Source organism: Drosophila melanogaster, chromosome X, assembly GCF_000001215.4.
Source record: "Drosophila melanogaster chromosome X".
Taxonomy (NCBI): domain Eukaryota; kingdom Metazoa; phylum Arthropoda; class Insecta; order Diptera; family Drosophilidae; genus Drosophila; species Drosophila melanogaster.
The window spans coordinates 20,690,652-20,703,307 of NC_004354.4; the positions used below are offsets into that span (position 1 = coordinate 20,690,652).

Consider the following 12,656-nt stretch of genomic DNA (forward strand, 5'->3'; position numbering starts at 1 on the left):
CGGTTGGCCGATCTCTGCGGTTACCCCAGCCCCTCGAGCGTAGGTGCCTCTCTTTCGTTCGCCTGGTGCCGTCTCTTTCTGCGAGGGGGAGGGATCTTGCGCACGTATATGAATAATTCAACTGATCGCCGTGGTGATTGGGGGATGAACGGAGTACTGGTTTGTCCGTTCCTCGGAGGTGCGGAATGCACAGATCGTAGTTCTGATACCCATTCATTTCGAGGAAATTTATTCAGGAACGTCACGGTATTTGCATAAGTGAAATCGTATCTCACAGTTAGCAGCCTGTATCGTAGATTGATTACTAAAATACTTTTCTAAATAATCTGCACTAAGATATAGTTCAGATTGCGTAAGATCGGTAAGTACAGAAGCTTTTAATCGCACTGGAAGTTTTATTTACCGCTCACGACATTTGCATAGATGAAACCGTATCTTACAGATTCAAGTAGCTTGCGTACTAAACTACTGTACAAAAAATATCTGCACTAAGAAATAGTCGGGAGTGATTTTTTATGGTGAAGTACAGAAGTAAATTCAGCTAATTAAGCCTCGCTCTTTTTTGTTTTAAATTAACTGCTCAACAGCAGTGAGAAAAACATTGCATATATTGAGTACATGAATACAGGTTACTGTCGCCTTAATCTCCCATCGGTTAATCCCGCTAAAAAGCGAAGTCCTTTGAGTTTTTGGTGGCCAGGTAGGCACTTTCCGTATCAGATGCTCGTTGCTTATTTTTTGGGAACATATTTTATGGCCCGTGGCGGCGGCTAATCGGCCAAAATATTTGCGGGGCGTGCTGCTTAATCCGGGCGATTGACTTTCATAAGCAAAGGATTAAGATTGCGCGGTTGGACTACCTGTTTTGAGGTGCGATATCAGTACATGCGATGGTACATCTGAGGGCCAGGTACGTCAAAGCCAGTAAACCCATAGTTTTCCCACTTTTTTGGGGCCGCAAAAAAGCATCGGAGGGCCCATAAAAAAAGGGTTGATCCTTTTGGCTGCTGTGGGCTCGTAGCGAGTTCGGTATGGAGATCAGGTACTGCCTGGTGCTCGGTGATCCCTATGAGGCGGTCCTGCGGGTCCTGCGATGCGCGTGCTGCGGCAGCTCCTGTCGCAAATTGCCAAGGAATCGCAGCAGGATCCAAGAAGCGACGACAGGAGCGCTGATTTCCCGGGAAACCGGCAATCGTCAATCGGCCATCGGCAATCGCGTCCTTGTCGCACGCCCGCTAAACCTGCGCTGTCCTGCCATATATCCCGGGGCTATATGGTGTGAAATCGGTGTAGGGACACGAGGTCCTTCGCAGCGAGCGGCCGCGCACGTACAAAAGGCAGCGCTGCCGATACACTGGATTTACTGGAAGTGTGCGTCTATAATGTCCAGCTGAGAGCGGCGCGTTCTCGCGACATTTTGGTTGGTCTTGCCTCGTAGTTCCCCTACCAGAATGGCCATGCTCCCCATTCCTTCTCCTCCTCCTCCACGCGGTGCCTGGAAGAGTCCGCCACCTCGGAAAACTCGCGGGTCCTGTGTGGCCTCGTTTTTAAGGTTGTTTTGGTGGGCCGCAATTTTTTGGCCAGTCAGGCACTTGATTTGCGTTCCACTGCACGAAATGAGTGTTGAAGGAATTGAGAATATTACTTTAAATTGTCAAGTCAAGTGTCAAGTGTTATTCAGCAGCTCTTAAGAATTAATACACAGTTAATCCATTTTACATTAAGTTAATTAAATCGTTCATATTTCGTTTTTGAAGCTAAGTTTCGTAATCTGAATTACTATCTATGTATGTGCTAATCACTTAGCCAATCGCTAAGCAAAATGTACAAATCTTAAAACCTAAGTAAACGTAGATTAGTTTGAAGAGAGTTCAATGTAGGCAGCCAAAGATACTCGATGTTCTTCCAAGTATGACACTTCCGCATCAGATTAAATCCGATCAGCTAGCTAAACCTGATCCAATCAAGGATCGGCGATCGCAGGCAGCGAAAATGGAAATGAAATCGAGCCGGATTGCGCCACACGAACTGAGAGGCGCACAAATATTTACAGGACTAATCGCAGGATAATCGCCCGATCAGCATTAGGATTAAGTTCGATCCCCGGAGAGATCGATGGCACTGCATCTTAGATAGTACTGGAAGTGGACCGGACCTGACAATGGGTGTTAGTTGGACAGATTCAGATCGGAGATTGCAGATCAGTTGATCGAGTTCCGAGTTCCGAGATCGGCGATAAAGTAAATTTTGGGCGGAATCGAGAAAAACATTGAGCAACACTGAGGGATCAGTGTGCCGTAATATGATCAGCCGGGGATTTCTGATTATTTTGAATGAAACACTAATTTTTGGGACATTTTCGAACAATGGGACGCACTGTTATGCACGTGTATATGTTTATTAATTAGATCTGATCTTAAATTACTTAACTTAACTTATTTGAAATGAAATTATATGGATAACGTTGATGCATATTCAAAAAAAAAAAAATTAACACTGGAAATGATTAGTTTTTTGAACAGATTATTAAAACGATTTGTAGCACTAATAATGATGTATTTAAAATATCGTGCTTATGTTGATATATATATTATATATATATATATATATATATTATTATATTTATTATATTTTTTTCGGCATCTTCATCTTAATCGATAAGATACCTTCGAAAGCAATTAAATATATGATAATAAATACAAATATAAAGGAAAATATAATTCATCTTATGATAGTATGGGATAGTGTGTACTATATGTACTATAGATTATTATCATAATTGAAAATCCCATGTTCCAAAATTTTCCAAACTCCACAATCGTATCACCCATGAAATTAAAAGGCTTAAATCCTTTTATCCCAAAGTCATAGTGATATAGCTCTCCTGATGCTTGTGATAATATTTATGATAATTTCGCAACCTGATCCCTCCTCGCACTGACTAATTGAGTCCTCATGTCCTGTCGGCAGGACGCCCCTGGCATCCTAGCTACTCGGGAAAGGGAAGGCAAGGGAACGAGAAGGAGATGGTGAAGGGAACCCCCCGTTTGGCCATGGGTGCCTACCTGTACCACCCGCCCCCGCCCCCCTCGACGAACCCCTCCGCAGGAGGGCCGCCAAAACACGCGCGCCGCTGGAAGTGGAAAATGGGAAACTGTTGCACGGCCGTTTTTCTTTTGGCGTGCGTGGCGAAAAAATAAAATTCAAAGCGAAGAAAAGGAAAACGCACACAATTTCCAGACCGCCCGTGGGGAAAAGCGAGAGAGGAAGCGAGAGCCAGAGCGAGAGAGTGGAAAAGTCTCGGTGTATTTCTTTTTTGAGTTTTTCTTTGGTGCAATTTCCAGGCCATCACTCTCTCTCTCTCTTTCTCGCTCTCGCCCATGCGATTTTCCTTTTTTCCGCTGTTATTTTTTCCTTTTTGGCCACAAGTAACAAGCGACTTCTCTCTCACGTACACAGGCACACTAACACGACAGCCAAACACACACACACACACAAACACACAGAGAGACCGCAATGGAAAAATGGGAAATTTTTTGCTGTGGTTGTTGTTGCGGCGGCAATGGTGGTTGCTCGATATACCGATATATACCTGCCCCGGCACCCTTAAAGGCGCGCCTGTGTGCGTAGGTAGCCAACCACACCACCATACCGCCCAGGATAATGGGCGGGAAAGAGACGGCGCTAGCGCCGTGCAAGTGGGACGGGGCACAAACGCCGGCAGAGCCGTCGACAGAGGCGGCGAGCAGCGCATTCCACTTTAAATACTGCCAACGATCGCAGCAGAGAATCAGTTCACTCAGCGACTTTAGCGTGTCGAGAACGCACAGAGAAATATATCGTTTTCGACTTTGGAAAACAGAAACAGGCTCGAAAGAAGCAGAGTTCGAAATCGCGAAACAATCCAATAACAACAAACAAACGAATTTTTTCCAAGTGACCCCCGATAAAGTGAAGTGCATACCGAGAATCCGCAATAGAAAACCGGCAATTGTCGACAGCCCCAGGATTACGGCTACGATTTCCACATTCGGATACGAGATGCATCTGCCAGCGGGTCCAACGATGGTGGCCAACAACACACAGGTCCTGGCCGCTGCCGCCGCCGCAGCAGCCGCCGCAGCGGCCGCGGTAGCCCAGGGTCCTGGGCCGCAGCAGAGTAGCAATGCCACCACCGCCTCCGCAATCGCCATCAATCCCGCCCAGAGTCTGGCCAACACGAGCACCCACTCGGCCAGCAGCACGGGCAGCTCCACACCAGATCTCAGCACGAACAACACCAGCTCGAGCAGCAACGCCACCACCAGTCCGCAGAACTCCGCCAAGATGCCCAGCTCGATGACCGACATGTTCGCCAGCCTGCACGAGATGCTGCAGGAGTATCACGGCGAGCTGGCCCAGACCGGATCGCCCTCGATCCTCTGCAGCGCCCTGCCCAATCACTGGCGGTCGAACAAGTCGCTGCCCGGAGCCTTCAAGGTGATCGCCCTGGACGACGTGCCCGATGGCACCCTGGTGTCCATCAAGTGCGGCAACGACGAAAACTACTGCGGCGAGCTGAGGAACTGCACCACGACCATGAAGAACCAGGTGGCCAAGTTCAACGATCTGCGCTTCGTGGGACGATCGGGACGCGGCAAGTCCTTCACGCTGACCATCACCATTGCCACCTATCCGGTGCAGATCGCCAGCTACAGCAAAGCCATCAAGGTGACCGTCGACGGGCCACGGGAGCCAAGAAGTAAGCAAAGTGAGTTTTTTAGTTTCCATTATGTTTTCAGTTTAATCCACTCCCAAAGATCCCCAAAAAACCAATTCAGAAACCGTTTGCATATCTTCAATTACAATATTCATAGTTTTGAAAACATTTGCCAACACTAACTAGTTATGATCTTAAATAACTAATGCCATTTTTAAGCTCAACTTTAAATGATCAGTCTGTTTTGAAATGATTGCATTGATCACTTTATCTTAAAGATTTTATCATTATTTTTGCTTATCCTTTTGCAATTCGGTTTTGATACACATATCCAAGGATCTTGAGATCCATTGCCGCCAACCAAATCCCCCACCATCCCCCCAACCTTTTTAAAAACGCATTCCGATGAAATACGAGTTGTGCTTTACTGACTTCCCGCCCTTTTTCTTTATCCTTCCAGGCTATGGCTATCCCCATCCCGGCGCGTTTAACCCGTTCATGCTGAATCCCGCTTGGCTGGATGCGGCGTACATGACCTACGGCTATGCGGACTACTTCCGCCACCAGGCAGCCGCCCAGGCGGCCCAGGTGCATCATCCGGCACTGGCCAAGTCCTCGGCTTCCTCGGTGTCGCCAAATCCCAATCCATCGGTGGCCACCAGCTCCTCGTCGGCGGTTCAGCCATCTGAGTATCCCCATCCGGCGGCAGCAGTGGCAGCGGCGGCGGGACAACCGGCGGCCATGATGCCATCGCCACCGGGAGCGGCGCCTGCCACGCCCTATGCCATTCCGCAGTTCCCATTCAACCATGTGGCCGCCGCAGCCGCCGCCAAGGCAGCCACGCCACACGCCTTCCATCCGTATAACTTTGCCGCGGCAGCTGGCTTGCGGGCCCGCAATGCTGCCCTGCACCACCAGAGCGAGCCGGTCCACGTCAGCCCCGCCTCCTCCAGGCCCTCCAGCTCCTCGCCCACCCAGCAACACGTCCTGCTGAAGCTAAACACCTCCATCGAGACGAGCTCCATCCACGAGCAGTCCGCCAGTGACGGCGACTCCGACGACGAGCAGATCGACGTGGTCAAATCGGAGTTCGACCTGGACAAGAGCCTGGATGTGGCGCCACTTCGCATGCGCTGCGACCTGAAGGCGCCCTCGGCCATGAAGCCGCTCTACCACGAGAGCGGTCCTGGAGCGGTAGCCAACAGCCGCCAGCCGTCGCCGGAAACGACCACCAAGATCAAGAGCGCCGCCGTGCAGCAGAAGACCGTGTGGCGGCCCTACTAGGGCATCTGATCCCCAAAAATCTGGAGGAATGAAGAAAACAAAGTGATATAACAGCGGCGACGCAGAGCGGCAAGCGGGCAAAAATTATAATTGTGATATAGTGTTATAAGTTACGACGCCTCCGGCCGGCAAACGGAGCAGCCTCATCAGTGGGATAGAAGGATAAACGGCAGCGGGAGCAGCAGCATCAACTAGCTGAGCAAAAGTTATGGATAGAGGATAATGGATAATGGATATAGGACAAAGGACCCCAATCCTGGAAATCAGACTCCGGCGAAGTTTTATGCTCGGACTCATAAAATCGTGCGACGAGTTTGAATCACAGGCCCTCGATTTTCACCAGGATTTTTTACAAATCCCAGCAGAAAACACGAAAACTCAAAAACTCAGCCCAAAAAGAAAATACCAAGAAAGCAAACTTTAGTTCAATTTCATTTCAACACAAAACAACAACAACACAATTTGTACATAGCTAACTAGTTGTAACACTCATAACTTTTTTTTTTTGAGAACCTATTTTTTTCGATGGATAATATGCGAATTTAGCTATTTTTAATCATTATGTTTAACTAGTCGTCTAAGCGAGAAATCAATTTTTTTGTCTAGCCATAAGTTTTAGCGCGAAAAGAGATCTAACACAAAAATCGAATTTGAAACAAAACCAAATAAAAAACAAAAATCACACACAAAAAGTATTTACAAAAATATGAAGTATTTGTTTTCATTTCTCAAAAGGTTTTCCCGATACTTTTAGGAAATCCCTTTCAGCTTAACTACGAAACATTTGAAAACTATCCAATCCCTGAATCAAAATGAAAAGCCATTTTTTCTTTTAATTAAAGTTTCCATAATATTTCTTAGATTCTAACTTTTTAGGATTCCACCTTAATGAACTAAAACGCCTATTTTAATTTGGATTTACCCTTTCAAAAAATGAACTTCCTATCACAGTTGGCCAGCAGGCCAGCAGAAATCGAAAATTAAATGATTATAAAATGCGACCGTGAATTGCCTCACATACTGAGAATCTAAATAAAATTATCAGACCAAAACAATTGGAAAACCCAACCGCGAATTAATATTTTCATTTTAACTTATCTCCGAGCATTAGCGATAACAACTATTTGTGGTTCTTAGCTGGGGGGGAAATCCAAGTGTCTGGCACTTTCATCAAATAATCTCTTTTCTAATCAATCAAAACAATCGTTGAGTAACCCCAACGATTCGATTTAGAATAGCTTATCACGATCGATGGGATCTGATTTTACTTAGGTTTTCCCATTAATTTAGTACTCAGGTATTTTGATATTTTGAAGAACCATCTAGTTTTGAGTTGGTTAGATACAAATGCGAACAGAGATATAAGCAACAGGAAATATTGTATCCATAATATTTTCTGCTGACATTGGACCAGTGATTCTTGCTCATACAGAGAGAAATCGTAGTGATTTTTTAAAACCCTGAAATATTTTAACAATCTGTCCGCTGGTGGTCCTCGAAAATTGAAGGACATCTGCTGACCGCAGGACATGGACATGGCCAAAGCCCAAATTGATGGCAATTAATGCGGATTATTGGTGATTAGGGAACATCGTTGAGTCGGCAGGAGCTCGCTTTTCGACAATTGCCGCATTAATTGGCATAACTAACTCGATTTCGTAGCCAGGACTCAAATGCAGCATGCAGATACACAGATGCCAATGTAGGGGAAAGGACATTAAGGATACGCTGAATGCAGCACATGCAGTTGGCCAACCGCAGTGAAATTGGTCGGGGCCATTAACCGCACAGTCGCGTTGAGTTATCTCCTTTTGCTGGTCAACACCTTGGTCCATTTGGTTTGTGTGGGCCGTTCAAGGTCGTACGCTGCCGCCCGACCTTGCCAGCGATTGGTCAAGGTCGCAGGTCCTCGATTTGGTGACAGAACGATGGGGTTTCTACCTTGGCCAAATCGCAGTGGGTAAGCTGTCAGAGGGAAACTATTTGTAAGACAACTCCATCTTGACACAAGTTTTTTTTTTTTGTCCAAAACTTAAATGGTGACTACAAGCGGTTGAGAATAAATGAGAAACATAGGCTCGATTGGATGATAAAATAAAATAACACAACAAGTTTTAAGACAATCAACATACTTATTGATTGTTTTATTTCGTTAGCCATTAGGAAAAATTAAAAAGAAGTTGCGTGGTGCAGACACATTTCAAGGGAATTTAACTCGTCCAATCCGAATCCGATTGAAGCTGCGAATTTCGAATTTTTATCACTGGCATTTGCTCAAATATTTTTCCGAAAAATAGTTGCAGCCGTAATGATTACGCTACCCGTTGCACCACATCACTTTTCCAGCCCACCACTTGCATTTTCGCATTTAATCAATGGAAAATTTACATTTTCACAATGTGTTCTACACTTTTCCCCCATGTTTTTTTCAGCGCCCAGTACTCGTCTCTTGTTTTCCTCTTTTCAGGCAAAAAGTGTACGCCGTTTTTCTGTTAAAACAAAAGTAATGGCCTCTTGCTCGTTTATTTTTGGCGTTCGTGTATTTTTGCTGCGTTTGTTTTTGACTCTGTGTTTGATTTTGTTAGGCATTAATGCTTTACTTTTGTTGCTCGCTGTTCGGTTATTTGTTGGTGGTTTTATTTTATATTCTTGAAACGAACCAATGTTTTTTTTTTTGTTGGTAAATAAATTGTAAGCCCATGTATGCATGCGTTAAAATATATGTATGTACAAATTTGTTTGAAGAAGTGCGTATATGCACCTCTGTTCGCTGTCATATAAATAAGAGATATTCTTCATTCATTTCACAAGACATTTGGGTTGCCTAAAAGCTCTACTCGACTAGATTTGCAATTTCACAATTGGTTGCTCAAAGTTTCGTTTTAAGTCGCCGCTTTAATTGTTGTCGCTTTTGAGGTTGCTTGCGTGTGATTGCCGGCGGTTTGGATCGCCAGTCGGAAAAGTGCACACATGAATGCATATTCAGATACAGAGACATATGTACATATGTGTGTACAGATACAGATGCAGCAAGGGATACACCGTGAAAAGATACAAAGATACGCGAAACCGCGCCACGCGAAACGAATCGAATCACAAGCGAAACAAAACAAAACAAACAAAATGGGGAAAATGGGCGATGGATGGGGCGAAAATCCAGGGGGAGGGGCCAGCGAAATGAACCGAAAATATAAAAATGGCCAATGGAAAATGCTTGGCCAGAAATTACAAAGAGGCACGGGGCCGTGATATTGGGGGCTTCTCCGCCGAAAAGGTAAATGAACTGTTGTACCTCTACCCCCTATTTTTCCCACCAATTTCCACCGAACAAATTACAATCGAAATGAGGCGAGCTCGTTTTGTTTTTTCTTCTTTGTTTTTTTATTTTTTTTTATTTTGACCAAATGAAATGCAATTGCCTTTGAGGGAAGAACCCTTTACGCGGAGTACGATCAACAAAGCTTCCAAAATGTGAACAGCTGTGACCCATAAACTAGTGGCAGTCGCAAGTCTAAACATTTTAATTAAATGATGATAAACGCATTATACGCACAGCTTAAAATGTTTTAGGCGTTTACTAGACAAATTACAATTTAAACTTATATTTGAATTCTACTGAGCAACTGTTATAACCACATTTTGTAGAATATGTCTAACTTATTGAATAGGTTTTTTTACAATAAAAGTTAAAAGATTATGCGTATAAAAACAAACCAATATTAGTCATTTAAGATATTTTCTTATATATACGCTCAGATGAATAACTTTACAGATTAACTAATATGTATTTTTATTAAATTCAAAGCTTTAGCAAACCTTTTCAATAGTATTGTAACTATTGGCTTGACTGCAGCTGTATGGTTCCTAAAATACGACTCTTTTTTTGTTCGCTTCCTTTTTTGGGTGATTTTTGCTTAATTTGGTGCTAATGAAATGCGTTGGTCAGCGCTGATTGCATGTGGCCATGGCCGTGGGTTTTGGGGGGGTTGAGTTGCCCGCAAAATCCAAAGTGTCACGCGAGCAAAGTCAATTGTCTGGGAAAACTTTAAACGGGCCTTTAAAAGGGCATTACAATTTAAGTGCCAATGTTGGCAATTTGTTAGCTGTCACGGCAAATACTTAGGCACATTTGGCCGGGGATCCCCCCTATAAAAATCAGCCTAAGGGCCTTGGCGGTTAACCCGCAACGCAGACTGCTTTTCCTCTGCTTTTCTAATGCGCTTAGATTGAGCCGGAAAATGGAAGCCCAGGAAAACAACTCCAATTAGTCGCTGCTCCGACATAATCCCCAATAGCCGAGATTTCCTCAACTAAATCCAAGTCTGTCGCGTATTTTGCAATGACTGGGGATTAGAGATCCCTAGCCGAAACGCCGATGATTTCGGACCGAGCCACTTAATTTGCGAAATTAAAATGCTGCGCACAAAATAATTCACGCTAATTGAATGTCCTTCAAAGGGGGCAGCTTTCGTAAAAGAAGTTCGAAGTGGGAATATCCTTACTTGGGAACATCAATCAAAGATATCTCTTTTAAAATATTTATTTAAAATTATAAATTAAATAGGTTTTGTAATTAGTATTATAACTTAACTTCTTAACTATTTGAGCTTAAGTTGACAAACACTTTTTGTTGCCCAAAAAAAAAAAGGGCAACCAAATATTTGTGGAGCCGAAGACCATTGAATCCTTTCGACAGCATTTTTCCGAGTCTTTTGTTCATTGTCAGGCGCTTGAGTATTTCTGATTGAGTGACGGATGAAAGGGTTCGTGATTGAGGTGGGACTTTGATTGGGGCCAGGGAATGTGGGGGTGGGGCTAGCCGTTGTCCTTGTCGGCGCTTAACCGCATTTAATTTTATTGAATTTATTAAGTGATTAAAAAGTTGTCAATATCAACGAGTCAGTGTTGCTGTTCGCTTTTGTTAGCCACATTGTCACAACAAATGGCACCGCGTCCGCTTTACTGTCCGCTTTAATCCTCGCTGTGGTTGCCCGGCAAAAACAAGGACACCCCGGAGCAATAACAACTGCAACTGCAGCAGCAGCAGCAGCAGCAGCAGAAGCAACAGCAACAGCAACAGCAACAGCATTGCAAAGGCAAAAATAAAATGAAAAGTAATGCAAAAAGTGTCCACTTTATGGACAATTGTGTAGAGATCGCTTTTTCAATATTTTTCAGCTTTTTGCCAGAGCAAATTTATTAATGCGCCACCGTGTGGCCTTTGTGGTCGCTGTGGATTATGCGGTCGTCTCACTTGTTGCCGAATCACCTGCCTTTTAAGCGGCACAATTACAGTCCATTCCCACCGTTTCCCCAGTCACCAGTTCGTCGAATTCCTCCGAAATGCTCAGCCACTCGCCAAGGAAATTTCGCTGGGGAAATCCTAGTTAGCTTTTCCCCTTTCTGTACGCCCCCACCCCTTCTTTGCGGTCAGTCAATGTCAACTGGGAAACTGTTCGTGGAAATTACTTAACTAGAGATGAAGGCAAACACAAAGAGCTAGAGAGAGGGTCGCTTGAAGAATCTGGAGTTAGCTTAGGTAGTTCGGGAATAATGGATTATCAATAAACACAAACATTTTTGAAATAATAATAATAATAATATATATAAATAATAATAAAAGATAATAATGTAAATCTATATTATTTATATTGTATGTATATATAGTTGTCTACGATTCGAAATAATGGTAAATTGTGATAGTATTGCTCCGAAATCAGTACTATCTCGATTACAATAAAACACATTTTCATTATGAAATGATAAGCCGAAGAATGATTTGGGGCAGTCCCCTTCATCATCATCATCCTACACTCTTTTCGCACCTCGTACCGTTGCATTTTTGGGCAATTCGTTAAAACCCCGACGCCATTGTTTAACAAACCAATTAGCAATCAAAATGAACTAACACGTCGCTCCGTCCGTCCGTCCGTCCGTCCGTTTGTATGTCGTCCGTCTGTCCGTTAGTCCGCCAACGCGACTCCGTCCGGACTCAGATTCAGATACAGATACATATTCAGATTCGGATTCCCCGTCCGTTTGTCGCATCGGTGTGGAAACTGTTCTCGGCAGCCAATCTTTGGGATGGAGGCACTCTGTTGACATGTCGACGAGGAATTATGGCAGTGCCCCACCAAAAAACCCCACCCCGAAAAAACCGACGAGGGCAACGTTAAGAGTTAAATTTTCAGAAGTCCCAATTTGAAAGACAGGAAAACCAAACCAAACCAAACCGAGCCGAACCGAACTGAACTGAACTGAACTGAGCTGAATTGGAAAAGGAGTGAGGATGGCACAACTCCTACGGTAGCCATGTTAACAAGCAGAAATCATGACAACGTTGATGCCACTTGATGGCTGAACTACACTGAACGAAACGGGACGTTCTGAAGATTGCAATTTGCAATTTTAGTATTGTATGAAGGGTATCCTTCAGCCTAATATAATGCCTATATAAAATCTGTCATTTATGCACATTTTTATGCTGCATTTTGTTAGTAATTCACTTTCTGGCCTAGTAGCAGGTTTTTTCTTTTCCAGTGCGGGTGAATTTCACCTCGCACTTTTCCCCCCAGAGCGAGTTCATTAGGAGACGAGTGCCGAAATAAAACAAAAAAGCAAGCGAACGAGCTGTGCAAAAACAAAAGGCAAACTGCATTCGGGGAGGTGGATT

The 12,656-nt window shown here is 44.2% G+C and overlaps 1 protein-coding gene across 3 annotated transcripts; it reads left to right on the forward strand.

The window, feature by feature from the left end:
- The first annotated feature begins 18 nt into the window (after positions 1-18).
- run (runt) lies at positions 19-6,670 on the forward strand. Of its 3 annotated transcripts, NM_001298572.1 has the most exons (3): positions 19-361; positions 3,460-4,750; positions 5,160-6,670. In NM_001298572.1, exons 2-3 carry the CDS (start codon positions 4,042-4,044, stop codon positions 5,981-5,983), a joined length of 1,533 nt encoding a protein of 510 aa, NP_001285501.1. In that variant the 5' UTR covers positions 19-361; positions 3,460-4,041; the 3' UTR covers positions 5,984-6,670. The 3 variants fall into 3 exon arrangements, with proteins under 3 accessions (NP_001285501.1, NP_523424.2, NP_001245786.1); NM_078700.4 differs by lacking the exon at positions 19-361 and having other exon boundaries at positions 3,788-4,750; NM_001258857.2 differs by lacking the exon at positions 19-361 and having other exon boundaries at positions 3,788-4,741; positions 5,160-6,376.
- Positions 6,671-12,656: the final 5,986 nt, after the last annotated feature.

What these genes read in the sequence shown, in the direction of transcription:
- run (NM_001298572.1), top strand. Translation starts at nt 4,042, where the DNA reads ATGCATCTGCCAGCGGGTCCAACGATGGTGGCCAACAACACACAGGTC. An exon ending in GGAGCCAAGAAGTAAGCAAA is followed by an intron (nt 4,751 to 5,159) that starts GTGAGTTTTTTA and finishes TTATCCTTCCAG; the next exon opens with GCTATGGCTATCCCCATCCC.